Here is an 18,910-nt window from a genome sequence, read left to right as displayed (position 1 = left end):
TTTCCCATGCCAGTAAAGCCCTTAAATTGAATTTTGAGAGAGAGAGCGAGAGAGAGGTCAAGTCGCTATGACCACAAATACAAAATTCCATCCAGACAACAGTGTCCTAGAGCACACAAAAACCTATACATACCTCGGCCTAAACATCAGTGCCACAGGTAACTTCCACAAAGCTGTGAACGAGCTGAGAGACAAGGCAAGAAGGGCATTCTATGCCATCAAAAGGAACATAACATTCAACATCCAACAAATGTAGGATCTGGCTTAAAATACTTGAATCAGTTATGGAACCCATTGCCCTTTATAGTTGTGGGGTCTGGGGTCCGTTCACCAACCAAGAATTCACAAAATGGGACAAACACCAAATTGAGATTCTGCATGCAGATCTCTGCAAAAACATCCCCAGTATACAACGTAAACCACCAAATAATGCATGCAGAGCAGAATTAGGCCGATACCCGCTAATTATCAAAATCCAGAAAAGAGCCGTTAAATTCTACAACCACCTAAAAGGAAGCGATTCTCAAACCTTCCATAACAAAGCCATCACCTACAGAGAGATGAACCTGGAAAAGAGTCCCCTAAACTAGCTGGTCCTTTGGCTCTGTTCACAAACACAAACAGACCCCACAGAGCCCCAGGACAGCAACACAATTAGACCCCACCAAATCATGAGAAAACAAAAAGATAATTAAAAAAATAAATAAATAACAGAGCAAACTAGAATGTTATTTGGCCCTAAACAGAGAGTACACAGCGGCAGAATATCTGACAACTGACTGACCCAAACTAAACGGACATTTGAAACGTCTTTATTCTTTTGCAACTTCTGTGAGTGTAATGTTTACTCTTAATTGTATTATCTATTTCACTTGTTTAGGCAATGTAAACACATGTTTCCCATGCCAATAAAGCCCTTTGAATTGAATTGAGAGCGACAGAAAGGGTGAGAGAGTGAGAGATGGTGGGTGGGTGGGGGGGGGGCAAGAGAGAGATACTATACGGCGCAAATAGACCTGGCACACGGCCAACACCACACACACCCCTGTATCTTATTGGACGCGTGTATTTGTGTCGTTTAAATGATGATTGGTGCGTCAGGGCGCCGTTTAAATGCATTGAGCAAAGCCCCTCGAGACCGGTTCAAAGCTGGGAACAATTTTCACCTGCACCCGAGGAAGGCCCTATTAAGCGACCACGCGTAAGAACTGAAAAAGTGAGTTGAAATGTCCGGTTTTAAAATCGTTTCTGACAGTGCTATTCCGATGATTTATTATGAGGTAGAATTAACTATCTAGTCTACCTGGCTGTTTCTCCTATTCTACAGTTTCTGATGATAGCAATTGCGTTTTTCTTTGAGTGTATTTGACCACATACAACTAAATACAACCATGCATATATAAAAAAAAACAAATAACATTAGATGCCAGAGTATTCTCCAGTGGTCTTTTTTGAATGAAAATAGAATAATCCCCGCATACCTTATTATTATTATTATTATTATTATCATGGCACCTCTCGTGCTATTTATGCCGTACATGACACTTGTTTGACATTTTCACACATAGGCTAGTTGTTTTGTGTCCAGACTTTACAAGTTGTTTTGTGTCTAGACTTTACAGTTCAGGGAGTTTTAGTATTGTAATGAAACAAGCAGGGAGCAGGTCTCGAACCCTCGACTTTCTAGCCTGAAGTCCGGCGCGCTATCGACTGTGCTGCAAAAGCTCCAGCGGCAGAGTAGATATCCGCGTTTATAAACCCAGGGACCGTTACAGTATTCTGTTCATAGACTTCTGATCATGGAAATCATGAACGTGTCATGCGTTTACACCTACATTTAAATGTGTCTACCGTGTCCACAGTGTGTCCACGGAATCCCTTTTCCTGCGCTATAGTCAAATGCCGGTATGCATTCTACAAACGGTGGAATAGGCTAAATATGATAATTACACATCTGACGGCAGTAGCCATCTAGCCAGCTAACCTCTGTAGTTAGCCAGCAAGCTAGCAAACAACACTAAAGGGATTTTTCTACTCCTCAATTGTCCAGTGTTGGTGATCGTGTGCCCACTGGACTTCACAATAACAGCATTTACAGTTGACCGGTGCAGCTCTAGTAGGGCAGAAACTTGACCAAATGACTTGTAGGAAAGGTGGCATCCTAAGACAGTGCCACGTTGAAAGTCACTGAGCTCTTCAGTAAGGCCATTATACTGTCAATGTTTGTCTATGGAGATTGCATGGCTTTGTGTTCGATTTTATACACCTGTCAGCAACGCGTGTGGCTGAAATCGCCAAATCCACTCATTTGAATGGGTGTCCACATACCGTAGTTATGATGTATATTTGGACTGTAAAAGTGGGCCCCATGTTTCACTGCCATACACATCTCTCTTTCACTCGCTAGCTCTCTCTCCCTCTACCCTCCCCCCGCTCCCTCTCTCTCCCTCTACCCCCCCTCTCTCTCCCTCTACCCTCCCCTCGCTCCCTCTCTCTCCCTCTACCCTCCCCTCGCTCCCTCTCTCTCCCTCTACCCCCCCCCTCTCTCTCTCCCCTCTCTCTCCCTCTACCCTCCCCTCGCTCCCTCTCTCTCCCTCTACCCTCCCCCCCGCTCCCTCTCTCTCCCTCTACCCCCCCCTCTCTCTCCCTCTACCCTCCCCCCCGCTCCCTCTCTCTCCCTCTACCCCCCCCTCTCTCCCTCTACCCCCCCTCTCTCTCTCTCCCCTCTCTCTCCCTCTACCCTCCCCTCGCTCCCTCTCTCTCCCTCTACCCTCCCCCCCGCTCCCTCTCTCTCCCTCTACCCCCCCCTCTCTCTCCCTCTACCCTCCCCTCGCTCCCTCTCTCTCCCTCTACCCTCCCCCCGCTCCCTCTCTCTCCCTCTACCCCCCCCTCTCTCTCCCTCTACCCTCCCCTCGCTCCCTCTCTCTCCCTCTACCCTCCCCTCGCTCCCTCTCTCTCCCTCTACCCCCCCTCTCTCTCCCTCTACCCTCCCCTCACTCCCTCTCTCTCCCTCTACCCTCCCATCGCTCCCTCTACCCTCCCATCGCTCCCTCTCTCTCCCTCTACCCTCCCCTCGCTCCTTCTCTCTCCCTCTACCCCCCATCCCCCCCCCTCTCTCTGACTGTGATCTTCATCTTATATTTTCCAGAGAGAGACCCTCCATCGAACCTCTACTCCAGATCAGTCTCAAACAGTCCAACCGCGATCATGTCTTCGACTATGTTCATCAACCTGGTACGCTGCGGTCGGTCTCCGTTCGGACGCCAGGCTGCCTGTCTGCCTGCACGGTCGCTCCAAGAAGCCTCCCCCTTGTCCCCCCCAGCCTCCCCCTTGTCCCCCCCTGCCTCCCCCAGTACGGTCCAGGTCCGGTGGAAGTGTACTGCTCGGTTTGTCCCTGATGCTATCGGTCGACCGACCACCTGGGACTCGTTTGGGATCTGGGACAACAGGATAGAGGAGCCCATTCTGCTGTCTCCTAGTATACGTTATGGGAAACCCATCCCACAGGTACAATGTTATATACAGTCGGGTCCATAAATATTTCATATTTAACATTTTGACCAAGTTATTATCATTTTAGCTCTGTACGCCACCACAATGGCCAGGTCAGGTCGCAATTGTAAATGAGAACTTGTTCTCAACTTGCCTACCTGGTTAAATAAAGGTGAAAAAAACAAAAAACAAAAAAACAATGGATTTGAAAGGGCACTTTCAGCTTTAATTTGAGGGTATTTACATCCAAATCGGGTGAACGGTGTAGGAATTACAGCACTTTTTATATGTGGTCCCCACAATTTTAGGGGCAAAAAGGGTAATTGGACAAACAAACATAATCATAAATGAAATTGTAAATGTTAATACTTGGTTGCAAAGCCTTTGCAGTCAATGACTTCCTGAAGTCTGGAACCCATAGACATCACCAGATGCTGGGTTTCTTCCCTGGTGATGCTCTGCCAGGCCTTTACTGCTGCTGTCTTCACTTCCTGTTTGTTCTTTGTGGTGTTTTGCTCTGCCAGGCCTTTACTGCTGCTGTCTTCACTTCCTGTTTGTTCTTTGTGGTGTTTTGCTCTGCCAGGCCTTTACTGCTGCTGTCTTCACTTCCTGTTTGTTCTTTGTGGTGTTTTGCTCTGCCAGGCCTTTACTGCTGCTGTCTTCACTTCCTGTTTGTTCTTTGTGGTGTTTTGCTCTGCCACAGGCCTTTACTGCAGCTGTCTTCACTTCCTGTTTGTTCTTGGGGCGTTTTGCTCTGCCAGGTCTTTACTGCAGCTGTCTTCACTTCCTGTTTGTTCTTTGTGGTGTTTTGCTCTGCCACAGGCCTTTACTGCAGCTGTCTTCACTTCCTGCTTGTTCATTGTGGTGTTTTGCTCTGCCAGGCCTTTACTGCAGCTGTCTTCACTTCCTGCTTGTTCTTGGGGTGTTTTGCTCTGCCAGGCCTTTACTGCAGCTGTCTTCACTTCCTGCTTGATCCTGTGGTGTTTTGCTCTGCCAGGCCTTTACTGCAGCTGTCTTCACTTCCTGCTTGTTCCTGTGGCGTCTTGCCTTCAGTTTTTGCCTCCAGCAAGTGAAATGCTCAATTGTATTCAGGTCAGGTGATTGACTTGGCCATTGCAGAACATTCCACTTCCTTTCCTGAAAAGGAGAGGAATTGAGTTGCTTTCACAGTATTGCTTCGGGTTCATTGTCCATCTGCACTGTGAAGCGCCATCCAATGAGATTTAAATTCATTTGACTGAATCTGAGCCGATGATAATATTACATCCTTTAGAATATCATCCTGCTGCTTTTTATCAGCAGTCACATCATCAGTAAATACAAGGGAACCAGTTCCGTAGGCAGCCATACATTCCCACGCCATAACACCTCCTCCTCCATGCTTCACAGATGAGGTGGTATGCTTCGGATCATGAGCAGTTCCTTCCTTTCTCCATACTCTTCTCTTCCCATCATTCTGGTACAAGTTGATCTTTGTCTCATCGGTCCATTGGATGTTGTTCCAGAACTGTACAGGCTTTTTTTTTTTTATGCTTTTTTTGGCAAACGCTAATCTGGTCTTCCTATTTCTGAGGCGTACCACTGGTTTACATCTTGTGGTAAACCGTCTGTATTTACTCTGGTGAAGTCGTCTCTTGAATGTTGACTTTGACACAGATACGCCAACCTCCTGGAGGGTGTTCTTCGTCTGGTCAACTGTTGTGAAAAGGGTTTTTATTCAACAGGGAAATCATTTTTCTGTCATCTACCACAGTTGTTTTCCGTGGTCTTCCGGGTCTTTTGGTGTTTTCCTGAGCCCACCAGTGCATTCTTCCTTTTTAAGAATGTACCAAATGGTTGATTTGGCCAAACCTAATGTTTTTTACTATCTTTCAGACCGATTAGTTTAGATGCCTAATGATGGCTTGTTTCACTGGCAATGACAGCTCTTTGGACTTCATATTGAGGGTTAACAGCAACAGATTCCAAATGCAAATGCCACACACTGAAATCAACTCTAGACCTGTAAATGATATGAGGGAATAACACACACCTGGCAATGGAACAGCTGAGGAACCAATTGTCCGATTACTGTTGGTCCCTTGAAAAGGTGGGGTGGAACCACATATAACAAGTGCAATGGAAACATATGTTAACATTGTCGAAGCAACGGAAATAGATAATAAACAAAAGTGAAATAAACAATACAAAATATACTGTAAACATTACTCGCAAAAGTTCCCAAAGAATAAGGACATTTAAAATGTCATATCTCTCTCTCTCTCTGTCTCTCTGTTTCTCTCTGTCTCTCTCTCTCTATTTCCCTCTCTCTTTCCTCTCTAACCCTGTCTCTCCGCTCCCTTCAGGTGAGTTTGTCCCGCGTGGGCACGGCGTCTCTGCTGGGTCATCGGAGGGAGAATGAAGACAGGCTACAGGTGGTTCGACTCAGTGACAGCATCCTGTACTTGGCTGTGTTCGATGGACACGGAGGACCACACGCCGCAGAATACTGTCACACCTACATGGAGAAATACATTAGGTACTCACTCTCGCTCTGACTCTCGCTCTGACTCTCTCTCTCTCTCTCTCTCTCTCTATCTATCTATCTATCTATCTATCTATCTATCTATCTATCTATCTATCTATCTATCTATCTATCTATCTATCTATCTATCTATCTATCTATCTATCTATCTATCTATCTATCTATCTATCTATCTATCTATCTATCTATCTATCATCATCATGTATGTGGGTGTTGTGTCTGTAGAGAGGCCCTACAGCAGGAGGATGACCTGGAGAAGGCTCTGACCCGAGCCTTTCTGGAGGTGGACAAAGCCCTATACACACACCTCAGTTACTTTGGCAACGGTAAGACACACACACATACACACACACACACACACACACACAACGCCTCCACTGATGAAGTCTGACAATCAATCAAATTTCAATAAATCCCTTTTTACATCAGCCAATGTCACAAAATGCTTTTATACAGAAACCCAGCCTAAAACCCCAACAGCAAGCAATGCAGATGTAGAAGCATGGTGGTTAGGGAAAAACTCCCTAGAAAGACAGGAACCTAGGAAGAAACCTAGAGAGGAACCAGGCTATGATGGGTGGCCAGTCAGTGCACAACAATTCTTAGTGCAATCGCGGTAAAACAATTTTGAAATAAGTTTTGTCAAATGTGTTTCTGAAACAGTTTTTGCCTTTTTTTTGTGGGGGGATCCCCGTTTTCCTTTGCTACCACATTTATTTCTCTACTCCTTCAATTGGCCCTTATGGTCCACTGTGTTACACTATAGATGGGCTATATGGTCCACTGTGTTACACTATAGATGGGCTATATGGTCCACTGTGTTACACTATAGATGGGCTATATGGTCCACTGTGTTACACTATAGATGGGCTATATGGTCCACTGTGTTACACTATAGATGGGCTATATGGTCCACTGTGTTACACCATAGATGGGCTATATGGTCCACTGTGTTACACTATAGATGGGCTATATGGTCCACTGTGTTACACTATAGATGGGCTATATGGTCCACTGTGTTACACTATAGATGGGCTATATGGTCCACTGTGTTACACTATAGATGGGCTATATGGTCCACTGTGTTACACTATAGATGGGCTATATGGTCCACTGTGTTACACTATAGATGGGCTATATGGTCCACTGTGTTACACTATAGATGGGCTATATGGTCCACTATGTTACAATAATACACTATAGATGGGCTATATGGTCCACTGTGTTACACTATAGATGGGCTATATGGTCCACTGTGTTACACTATAGATGGGCTATATGGTCCACTGTGTTACACTATAGATGGGCTATATGGTCCACTGTGTTACACTATAGATGGGCTATATGGTCCACTGTGTTACACCATAGATGGGCTATATGGTCCACTGTGTTACACTATAGATGGGCTATATGGTCCACTGTGTTACACTATAGATGGGCTATATGGTCCACTGTGTTACACCATAGATGGGCTATATGGTCCACTGTGTTACACTATAGATGGGCTATATGGTCCACTGTGTTACACTATAGATGGGCTATATGGTCCACTGTGTTACACCATAGATGGGCTATATGGTCCACTGTGTTACACTATAGATGGGCTATATGGTCCACTGTGTTACACTATAGATGGGCTATATGGTCCACTGTGTTACACTATAGATGGGCTATATGGTCCACTGTGTTACACTATAGATGGGCTATATGGTCCACTGTGTTACACTATAGATGGGCTATATGGTCCACTATGTTACAATAATACACTATAGATGGGCTATATGGTCCACTATGTTACACTATAGATGGGCTATATGGTCCACTGTGTTACACCATAGATGGGCTATATGGTCCACTATGTTACAATAATACACTATAGATGGGCTATATGGTCCACTGTGTTACACCATAGATGGGCTATATGGTCCACTGTGTTACACTATAGATGGGCTATATGGTCCACTATGTTACACTATAGATGGGCTATATGGTCCACTGTGTTACACTATAGATGGGCTATATGGTCCACTGTGTTACACCATAGATGGGCTATATGGTCCACTATGTTACAATAATACACTATAGATGGGCTATATGGTCCACTATGTTACAATAATACACTATAGATGGGCTATATGGTCCACTATGTTACAATAATACACTATAGATGGGCTATATGGTCCACTATGTTACAATAATACACTATAGATGGGCTATATGGTCCACTATGTTACAATAATAAAAACAATAATTTATCAACATATTATTGCATCCAATTCTGGAGGTGGAAATTAGATTTTATATGATGTCAGGACCCCGGATGCCCTCAGCAATAGGACTGGAATTGATCAAACTCACAATTTAATACACTAACAAAATTAACCTCTTTCCCTAAATGCATTATGGTCATGACTTTCTTACGTGAAACAGGAGATTAACTTGGCCCCAGACGGTAATACACTGTGTATCCAAACAGGAGGATAACTTGGCCCCAGACAGGAGGTTAACTTGGCCCCAGACAGTAATACACTGTGTATCCAAACAGGAGATTAACTTGGCCCCAGACAGGAGGTTAACTTGGCCCCAGACAGTAATACACTGTGTATCCAAACAGGAGGATAACTTGGCCCCAGACAGTAATACACTGTGTATCCAAACAGGAGATTAACTTGGCCCCAGACAGTAATACACTGTGTATCCAAACAGGAGATTAACTTGGCCCCAGACAGTAATACACTGTGTATCCTAACAGGAGGTTAACTTGGCCCCAGACAGGAGGTTAACTTGGCCCCAGACAGTAATACACTGTGTATCCAAACAGGAGGATAACTTGGCCCCAGACAGTAATACACTGTGTATCCAAACAGGAGATTAACTTGGCCCCAGACAGTAATACACTGTGTATCCAAACAGGAGATTAACTTGGCCCCAGACAGTAATACACTGTGTATCCAAACAGGAGGTTAACTTGGCCCCAGACAGTAATACACTGTGTATCCAAACAGGAGGTTCACTTGGCCCCAGACAGTAATACACTGTGTATCCAAACAGGAGATTAACTTGGCCCCAGACGGTAATACACTGTGTATCCAAACAAGAGGTTAACTTGGCCCCAGACAGGAGGTTAACTTGGCCCCAGACAGTAATACACTGTATATCCAAACAGGAGGTTAACTTGGTCCCAGACAGGAGGTTAACTTGGCCCGAGACAGTAATACACTGTGTATCCAAACAGGAGGTTAACTTGGCCCCAAACAGGAGGTTAACTTGGCCCCAAACAGGAGGTTAACTTGGTCCCAGACAGGAGGTTAACTTGGCCCGAGACAGTAATACACTGTGTATCCAAACAGGAGGATAACTTGGCCCCAGACAGTAATACACTGTGTATCCTAACAGGAGGTTAACTTGGCCCCAGACAGTAATACACTGTGTATATCCAAACAGGAGGATAACTTGGCTCCAGACAGGAGGTTAACTTGGCCCCAGGCAGTAATACACTGTGTATCCAAACAGGAGGTTAACTTGGCCCCAGACAGTAATACACGGTGTATCCAAACAGGAGGATAACTTGGCCCCAGACAGTAATACACTGTGTATCCAAACAGGAGGTTAACTTGGCCCCAGACAGTAATACACTGTGTATCCAAACAGGAGGTTAACTTGGCCCCAGACAGTAATACACTGTGTATCCAAACAGGAGATTAACTTGGCCCCAGACGGTAATACACTGTGTATCCAAACAGGAGGTTAACTTGGCCCCAGACAGTAATACACTGTGTATCCTAACAGGAGGTTAACTTGGCCCCAGACAGTAATACACTGTGTATCCTAACAGGAGGTTAACTTGGCCCCAAACAGGAGGTTAACTTGGCCCCAAACAGGAGGTTAACTTGGCCCCAGACAGGAGGTTAACTTGGCCCCAAACAGTAATACACTGTGTATCCTAACAGGAGGTTAACTTGGCCCCAGACAGGAGGTTAACTTGGCCCCAGACAGTAATACACTGTGTATCCTAACAGGAGGTTAACTTGGCCCCAGACAGTAATACACTGCGTATCCTAACAGGAGGATAACTTGGCCCCAGACAGTAATACACTGTGTATCCAAACAGGAGGTTAACTTGGCCCCAGACAGTAATACACTGTGTATCCAAACAGGAGGTTAACTTGGCCCCAGACAGTAATTCACTGTGTATCCAAACAGAAGGTTAACTTGGCCCCAGACAGTAATACACTGTGTATCCTAACAGAAGGTTAACTTGGCCCCAAACAGAAGGTTAACTTGGCCCCAGGCAGTAATACACTGTGTATCCAAACAGGAGGATAACTTGGCCCCAGACAGTAATACACTGTGTATCCAAGCAGGAGGATAACTTGGCCCCAGACAGTAATACACTGTATCCAAACAGGAGGATAACTTGGCCCCAGACAGTAATACACTGTGTATCCAAACAGGAGGTTAACTTGGCCCCAAACAGGAGGTTAACTTGGCCGCAGACAGTAATACACTGTGTATCTAAACAGGAGGTTAACTTGGCCCCAGACAGGAGGTTAACTTGGCCCCAGACGGTAATACACTGTGTATCCAAACAGGAGGTTAACATGGCCCCAGACAGTAATACACTGTGTATCCAAACAGGAGGTTAACTTGGCCCCAGACAGTAATACACTGTGTATCTAAACAGGAGGATAACTTGGCCCCAGACAGTAATACACTGTGTATCTAAACAGGATGTTAACTTGGCCCCAGACAGTAATACACTGTGTATCTAAACAGGAGGTTAACTTGGCCCCAGACAGTAATACACTGTGTATCTAAACAGGATGTTAACTTGGCCCCAGACAGTAATACACTGTGTATCTAAACAGGAGGTTAACTTGGCCCCAGACAGTAATACACTGTGTATCCAAACAGGAGGTTAACTTGGCCCCAGACAGTAATACACTGTGTATCCTAACAGAAGGTTAACTTGGCCCCAAACAGAAGGTTAACTTGGCCCCGGGCAGTAATACACTGTGTATCCAAACAGGAGGATAACTTGGCCCCAGACAGTAATACACTGTGTATCCAAGCAGGAGGATAACTTGGCCCCAGGCAGGAGGTTAACTTGGTCCCAGACAGTAATACACTGTGTATCCAAACAGGAGGTTAACATGGCCCCAGACAGTAATACACTGTGTATCCAAACAGGAGGATAACTTGGCCCCAGACAGGAGGTTAACTTGGCCCCAGACAGGAGGATAACTTGGCCCCAAACAGGAGGTTAACTTGGGCCCAGGCAGTAATACACTGTGTATCCAAACAGGAGGATAACCTGGCCCCAGACAGTAATACACTGTGTATCCAAACAGGAGGATAACTTGGCTCCAGACAGTAATACACTGTGTATCCAAACAGGAGGTTAACTTGGCCCCAGACAGTAATACACTGTGTATCCAAACAGGATGTTAACTTGGCCCCAGACAGAAGGTTAACTTGGCCCCAGACAGTAATGCACTGTGTATCCAAACAGGAGGTTAACTTGGCCCCAGACAGTAATACACTGTGTATCCAAACAGGAGGATAACTTGGCCCCAGATAGTAATACACTGTGTATCCAAACAAGAGGATAACTTGGCCCCAGACAGTAATACACTGTGTATCCAAACAGGAGGTTAACTTGGCCCCAGACAGTAATACACTGTGTATCCTAACAGAAGGTTAACTTGGCCCCAGACAGTAATACACTGTATATCCAAACAGGAGGTTAACTTGTCCCCAGACAGTAATACACTGTGTATCCAAACAGGAGGTTAACTTGGCCACAGACAGGAGATTAACTTGGCCCCAGACAGTAATACACTGTGTATCCAAACAGGAGGATAACTTGGCCCCAGACAGTAATACACTGTGTATCCTAACAGGAGGTTAACTTGGCCCCAAACAGGATGTTAACTTGGCCCCAGACAGTAATACACTGTGTATCCTAACAGGATGTTAACTTGGCCCCAGACAGGAGGTTAACTTGGCCCCAGACAGGAGGTTAACTTGGCCCCAGACAGGAGGTTAACTTGGCCCCAGACAGTAATACACTGTGTATCCAAGCAGGAGGTTAACTTGGCCCCAGACAGTAATACACTGTGTATCCAAGCAGGAGGTTAACTTGGCCCCAGACAGTAATACACTGTGTATCCAAACAGGAGGTTAACTTGGCCCCAGACAGTAATACACTGTGTATCCTAACAGGAGGTTACCTTGGCCCCAGACAGTAATACACTGTGTATCCAAACAGGAGGTTAACTTGGCCCCAAACAGGAGGTTAACTTGGCCCCAGACAGTAATACACTGTGTATCCAAACAGGAGGTTAACTTGGCCCCAAACAGGAGGTTAACTTGGCCCCAGACAGTAATACACTGTGTATCCAAACAGGAGGTTAACTTGGCCCCAAACAGGAGGTTAACTTGGCCCCAGACAGTAATACACTGTGTATCCAAACAGGAGGTTAACTTGGCCCCAAACAGGAGGTTAACTTGGCCCCAGACAGTAATACACTGTGTATCCAAACAGGAGGTTAACTTGGCCCCAAACAGGAGGTTAACTTGGCCCCAAACAGTAATACACTGTTTATCCTAACAGGAGGTTAACTTGGCCCCAAACAGGAGGTTAACTTGGCCCCACACAATCATCTGAGATCCAGTTTCAGTCTTGGGATTCTTGCTGGTTTTTTTTACCGCTGTGTAAGTGTTCTGTTTCGTTGACATTAGAGCAGAATAGTATATAGTATAGTATATTATAGAGCAGTATAGTATATAGTATAGTATATTATAGAGCAGTATAGTATATAGTTTAGTATATTATAGAGCTGTATAGTATATAGTATATTATAGAGCAGTATAGTATATAGTATATTATAGAGCAGTATAGTATATAGTATAGTATATTATAGAGCAGTATAGTATATAGTATAGTATATTATAGAGCAGTATAGTATATTATAGAGTAGTATATAGTATAGTATAATATAGAGCCGTATAGTATATGGTATAGTATATTATAGAGCAGTATAGTATATAGTATAGTATATTATAGAGCAGTATAGTATATAGTATATTATAGAGCAGTATAGTATATAGTATATTATAGAGCAGTATAGTATATAGTATAGTATATTATAGAGCAGTATAGTATAATATAGAGCAGTATAGTATATAGTATATTATAGAGCAGTATTGTATATAGTATATTATAGAGCAGTATAGTATATTATAGAGTAGTATATAGTATAGTATAATATAGAGCCGTATAGTATATGGTATAGTATATTATAGAGCAGTATAGTATATAGTATAGTATATTATAGAGCAGTATAGTATATAGTATATTATAGAGCAGTATAGTATATAGTATATTATAGAGCAGTATAGTATATAGTATATTATAGAGCAGTAAAGTATAATATAGAGCAGTATAGTATATAGTATAGTATATTATAGAGCAGTATAGTATAATATAGAGCAGTATAGTATATTATAGAGCAGTATTGTATATAGTATATTATAGAGCAGTATAGTATAGTATATTATAGAGCAGTATAGTATCTAGTGATAGTATATTATAGAGCAGCATAGTATATAGTATAGTATATTATGGAACAGCATAGTATATAATATAGTATATTATAGAGCAGTATATTATATAGTATAGTATATTATAGAGCAGTGTAGTATATAGTATAGTATATTATAGAGCAGTATAGTATATAGTATAGAATATTATGGAGCAGTATAGTATATAGTATAGTATATTATGGAGCAGTATAGTATATAGTATAGTATATTATGGAGCAGTATAGTATATAGTATAGTATATTATAGAGCAGTATAGTATATAGTATAGTATATTATGGAGCAGTATAGTATATAGTATAGTATAATATAGAGCAGTATAGTTTGAATAGTAGGCTGGGTTTCTGTACAGCACTTTGAGATATCAGCTGATGTAAGAAGGGCTATATAAATACATTTGAAATTTGATTTGAATAGTATATAGTCTAGTGTAGTATAGAGCAGTATAGTTAGTATTGTATATAGTATAGTAGAGTACAGAGCAGTATAGTTAGTATAGCGTATAGTATAGTATGGTTAGTATAGTATATGTGTGGTATAGTTAGTATAGCTGGTATAGTATATAGTATAGTTCGTACAGTATAGGCAGTAAAGTATATAGTATGGTATAGTCGTATACTATATAGTATAGTGTAGAGCAGTATACGTAATGTGGTGTAGTATATAGTATAGTGTATAGTATGTGGTGTAGTATAGAGCAGTATAGTTAGTATAGTATATAGCATTGTAGTTAGTATAGTATCGATCGGTATATTTAGTATAGTATAGGGTGGTATATTATAGTACAGTACAGAGCAGTATAGTTAGTATTGTATAGTATATAGCATTGTAGTTGGTATAGTATATGGTGTAGTATAGATCAGTATTTTTAGTATGGTAAAATATAGTATAGAGTAGTATATTATAGTATAGTACAGAGCAGTATAGTTGGTATAGTATATGGTATAGTATAGCGCGGTATAGTTAGTATATATTATAGTACAGTGCAGTATAGTTCATACAGTATATAGTATAGTATATAGTAGAGTGCAGTATAGTTAGTATGGTATATAGTATAGATAAGTGAAGTTAGTATATTATATAGTATATTATATAGTAAAGTTAGTATAGTATATAGTATAGTATATGGTAAAGTTAGTGTGGTATATATTATAGTGTATGTCAGTATAGTTAGTATAGCATATAGTATAGTTAATATTGTATGTGGTATAGTATAGTATGGTATCGAGCATATTACAGTCCAGTACCATGTGTGACTACGTGACTGCTTGCATTCATGTACTCAATTGGACACTAGGCCACTCCACCTGCCTCTGTCTAACACCTCTCTCTCTCTCTCTCTCTCTCTCTCTCTCCCTCTCTCTCTCTCTCTTTCTGTCTCTCTCTGTGTCTCTCTCTCTGTCCACACACTCTCTATCTCTCTTTCTGTCTCTCTCTGTGTCGCTCTGTCCCTTTCCACCCTCTCTCTCTCTCTCTCTCTCTCTCTCTCTCTCTCTCTCTCTCTCTCTCGCTCTCTCGCTCTCTCGCTCTCTCGCGCTCTCTCTCTCTCTCTGTGTCTCTCTCTCTGTCCACACACTCTCTATCTCTCTTTCCGTCTCTCTCTGTGTCTCTCTCTCTCTCTCTCTCTCTCTCTCTCTCTGTCTCTCTCTCTCTCTCTCTCTCTCTCTCTGCCCCCAGCTTCCTTCCTGACTGCGGGGACCACGGCGACAGTTGCTGTGTTACGAGACGGTGTGGAGTTGGTGGTTGCTAGCGTGGGGGACAGCCGAGCGTTGCTATGCAGGAAGGGGCGGGCCAAGAAACTCACAATTGACCACACCCCCGACCGGAAGGACGAGAGACAGAGGTTTACAACTGAACCTATACATATATTGTAGAAGTTAAGAGAGACAGAGACAGAGACAGAGAGAGAGATACAAATAGAGAGAGGGAGAGAAAGAGAGAGAGAGACAGAGGGAAAGAGATCGACAGTACACTGTGGCTAAATATTTGACCATGGTTACAGATCAAAACCTTGGAAAAACCTTGATAAAGTACAGGCTCAGTGAGCACAGCCTTGCCATTGAGAAGGGTAGACACAGGAAAACCTGGCTCCCTGTAGAGGAAAGGCTCTGCAACCACTGCACAACAGCAGAACCTGAGACGGAGCTGCATTTCCTGACAAAATGTTAAAAATATAAAACAATTAGAGAGTGTAATTTCCCCAAATTTGAAACCCTTAATCAAGTTTTCAAAGACCTCTCTGATGAGGATAGGCTACCCGTCCTGTTGGGGGAGGACGCAGAGAGCTGTGGGTTGGCAGCGCACTACATTGCTGCCTGCCATAAGTTGAGGGACAGTGTCTGACAGACCAATCAACCTGCACATGTACTCTACTGTATGTTTATTGTTATTGTTAAATGTGTTGGTTATTTTGACACTTAGTTATTGTTGTTACTGTTGTCCCGTTGACCATTTTGATTCTCATTTTTATATTGTAAATAAGCTTTGGCAATATGTACATTGTTACGTCATGCCAATAAAGCAAATTGAATTGAATTGAATTGAGAGACACAGAGAGAGAGAGAGAGAGACACAGAGAGAGACAGAGACAGAGAGAGACAGAGACAGAGACAGAGACAGAGACAGAGACAGAGACAGAGACAGAGACAGAGACAGAGACAGAGAGAGAGAGAGAGAGAGAGAGAGAGAGAGAGAGAGAGAGAGAGAGAGAGAGAGAGAGAGAGAGAGAGACAGAGACAGAGACAGAGAGACAGACAAATACATAGATGCACTTTTTTCTAAAACGGGGTACAGTGACGTGTGTGTGTGTGTGGGGGGGGGGGTTCAGGCTCAGGAAAAGCAGATGGGTTTGGGGGGCCATATCTGCAACTGGGGGGGGGGGGGGTAAAAGAACAATACATACCTGGGGGCTGGTTTGAGGGAGGACTGGACCAAGTACATACAGTGCATTCGGAGAGTATTCAGACCCCTTCCCTTTTTCCACATTTTGTTACGTTAAAAGCCTTATTCTAAAATGTGTTAAATCTGTTTTTCCCTAATCAATCTACACACAATAATGACAAAATGAAAACAGGTTTTTTATTCATACCCTTTGAGCTCAAGTGCATCCTGTTTCCATTGATCGTCCTTGAGATGTTTCTACAATTTGATTAGACTCCACCTGTGGTAAATTCAATTGGACATGATTTGGAAAGGCAAACACCTGTCTATATAAGGTCCCACAGTTGGCAGAGCATGTCAGAGCAAAAACCAAGCCATGAGGTCGAAGGAATTGTCCGTAGAGCTCAGAGGCAGGATTGTGTCGAGGCACAGATCTGGGGAAGGACACCAAAAAATGTCTGCAGCATTGAAGTTCACCAAGAACACAGTGGCCTCCATCATTCTTAAACGGAAGAAGTTTGGAACCACCAAGACTCTCCCTAGATCTGGCCGCCCGGTCAAACTGAGAAATTGGGGGAGAAGGGCCTTGGTCAGGGAGGTGACCAAGAACCTGATGGTCACTCTGACAGAGCTCCAGAGTTCCTCTGTGGAGATGGGAGAACCTTCCAGATGGACAACCATCTCTGCAGCACTCCACCAATCAGGCCTTTATGGTAAAGTGGCCAGACGGAAGCCACTCCTCGGTAAAAGGCACATGACAGCCCGCTTGGAGTTGCCAAAAGGCACCTAAAGGACTCTCAGACCATCAGAAACAAGATTCTCTGGTCTGATGAAACCAAGATTGAACTCTTTGGCCTGAATTCCAAGTGTCACGTCTGAAGGAAACCTGGCTCCATCCCTACGGTGAAGCATGGTGGTGGCAGCATCATGCTGTGGGGATGTTTTTCAGCGGCAGGGACTGGGAGACTAGTTAGGATCGAGGCAAAGATGAACGGAGCAAAGTACAGAGAGATCCTTGATGAAAACCTGCTCCAGAGAACTCAGGACCTCAGACTGGGGTGAAGGTTCACCTTCCAACAGGACAACAACCCTAAGCACACAGCCAAGACAACGCAGGAGTGGCTTTGAGACAAGTCTCTGAATATCATTGAGTGGCCCAGCCAGAGCCCGGACTTGAACTCGATCGAATATCTCTGGAGAGACCTGAAAATAGCTGTGCAGCGACGCTCCCCATCCAACCTGACAGAGCTTGAGAGGATCTGCAGAGAAGAATGGGAGTAACTCCTCAAATACAAGTGTGACAAGCTTGTAGCGTCCTACCCAAGAAGACTCAAGGATCTTATTGCTGCTTCAACAAAGCACTGAGTAAGAATACTAATGTAAATGTGATATTTCTGTTTAAAAAAAAATGATAAGCAAAAATGTCTAAACCTGTTTTTTTGCCATTATGTCATTATAGGCTATTGTCTGTCTGTCTGTCTGTCTGTCTGTCTGTCTGTCTGTCTGTCTGTCTGTCTGTCTGTCTGTCTGTCTGTCTGTCTGTCGATTGAAATAACAATTGAATGTATTTTAGAATAAGGCTGTAACGTAACAAAATGTGGAAAAAGTAATTGGGTCTGATGTCTGTTCTGGACCTGGACAGTGAAGAGACCTCTGGTGGCATGTCTTGTAGGGTACGCATGGGTGTCTGAGCTGTGTGCTAGTCATTTAAACCCGAACAGAGTAACAGGCTGATTGGTTGGCTATTTGAGCCAGTAAAGGGGGCTTTACCACTCTTGGGTAGTAGAATGACTTTGGCTTCCCTCCATGCCTGAGGACAAATACTTTCCTTTAGGCTTAGGGGTGCTGGACCAACTACACACTTGAGGGATGGGGGATGGGGGTTGGGGATGGTATGTGTGCCAAGTATTTACTTAAAGTGGGGTGTTGGGGGGTGGTGAATGTTATGTATGCCTGGTCTCTCTCCAACAACCAAACACAGCAGTGGTTTCATCTTGTGAAATAGTCCAGGTCTGGCTCATGCAAACTGTCTAAACCCAGGAGGGTGGGAGGACTAAGGTCAATGTAGAGTAACATTAAAGATTTAACATTTAGAAAGATTATAATGGGACTAGAGCTGGGCCAAGTACATATGCAGACTATAATGGGACTAGAGCTGGACCAAGTACATATGAAGACTATAATGGGACTAGAGCTGGACCAAGTACATATGAAGATTATAATGGGACTAGAGCTGGACCAAGTACATATGAAGACTATAATGGGACTAGAGCTGGACCAAGTACATATGAAGACTATAATGGGACTAGAGCTGGACCAAGTACATATGAAGATTATAATGGGACTAGAACCGGACCAAGTACATATGAAGATTATAATGGGACTAGAGCTGGACCAAGTACATATGAA

General features: G+C 43.4%; 1 protein-coding gene across 1 annotated transcript in view; it reads left to right on the top strand.

Annotated features, from left to right (window-relative positions):
• Positions 1–1,089: 1,089 nt before the first annotated feature.
• ppm1ka (protein phosphatase, Mg2+/Mn2+ dependent 1Ka) overlaps positions 1,090–18,910 on the top strand; it is a 27,121-nt gene continuing 9,300 nt past the window's right edge. Inside the window, exons 1-5 of the mRNA XM_055901241.1 lie at positions 1,090–1,216; positions 3,149–3,507; positions 5,838–6,010; positions 6,242–6,342; positions 15,299–15,464. Of these exons, the coding sequence (XP_055757216.1) occupies positions 3,208–3,507; positions 5,838–6,010; positions 6,242–6,342; positions 15,299–15,464 (740 nt within the window). The 5' untranslated portion in view covers positions 1,090–1,216; positions 3,149–3,207. The remainder of the gene's footprint in view (positions 1,217–3,148; positions 3,508–5,837; positions 6,011–6,241; positions 6,343–15,298; positions 15,465–18,910) is intronic.

This window comes from Salvelinus fontinalis, chromosome 36, assembly GCF_029448725.1.
Source record: "Salvelinus fontinalis isolate EN_2023a chromosome 36, ASM2944872v1, whole genome shotgun sequence".
In the NCBI taxonomy this organism is placed as follows: Eukaryota; Metazoa; Chordata; class Actinopteri; order Salmoniformes; family Salmonidae; genus Salvelinus; species Salvelinus fontinalis.
Note: the sequence above shows the minus strand (reverse complement) of the source record. Positions and strands in the feature narration are given on the sequence as shown.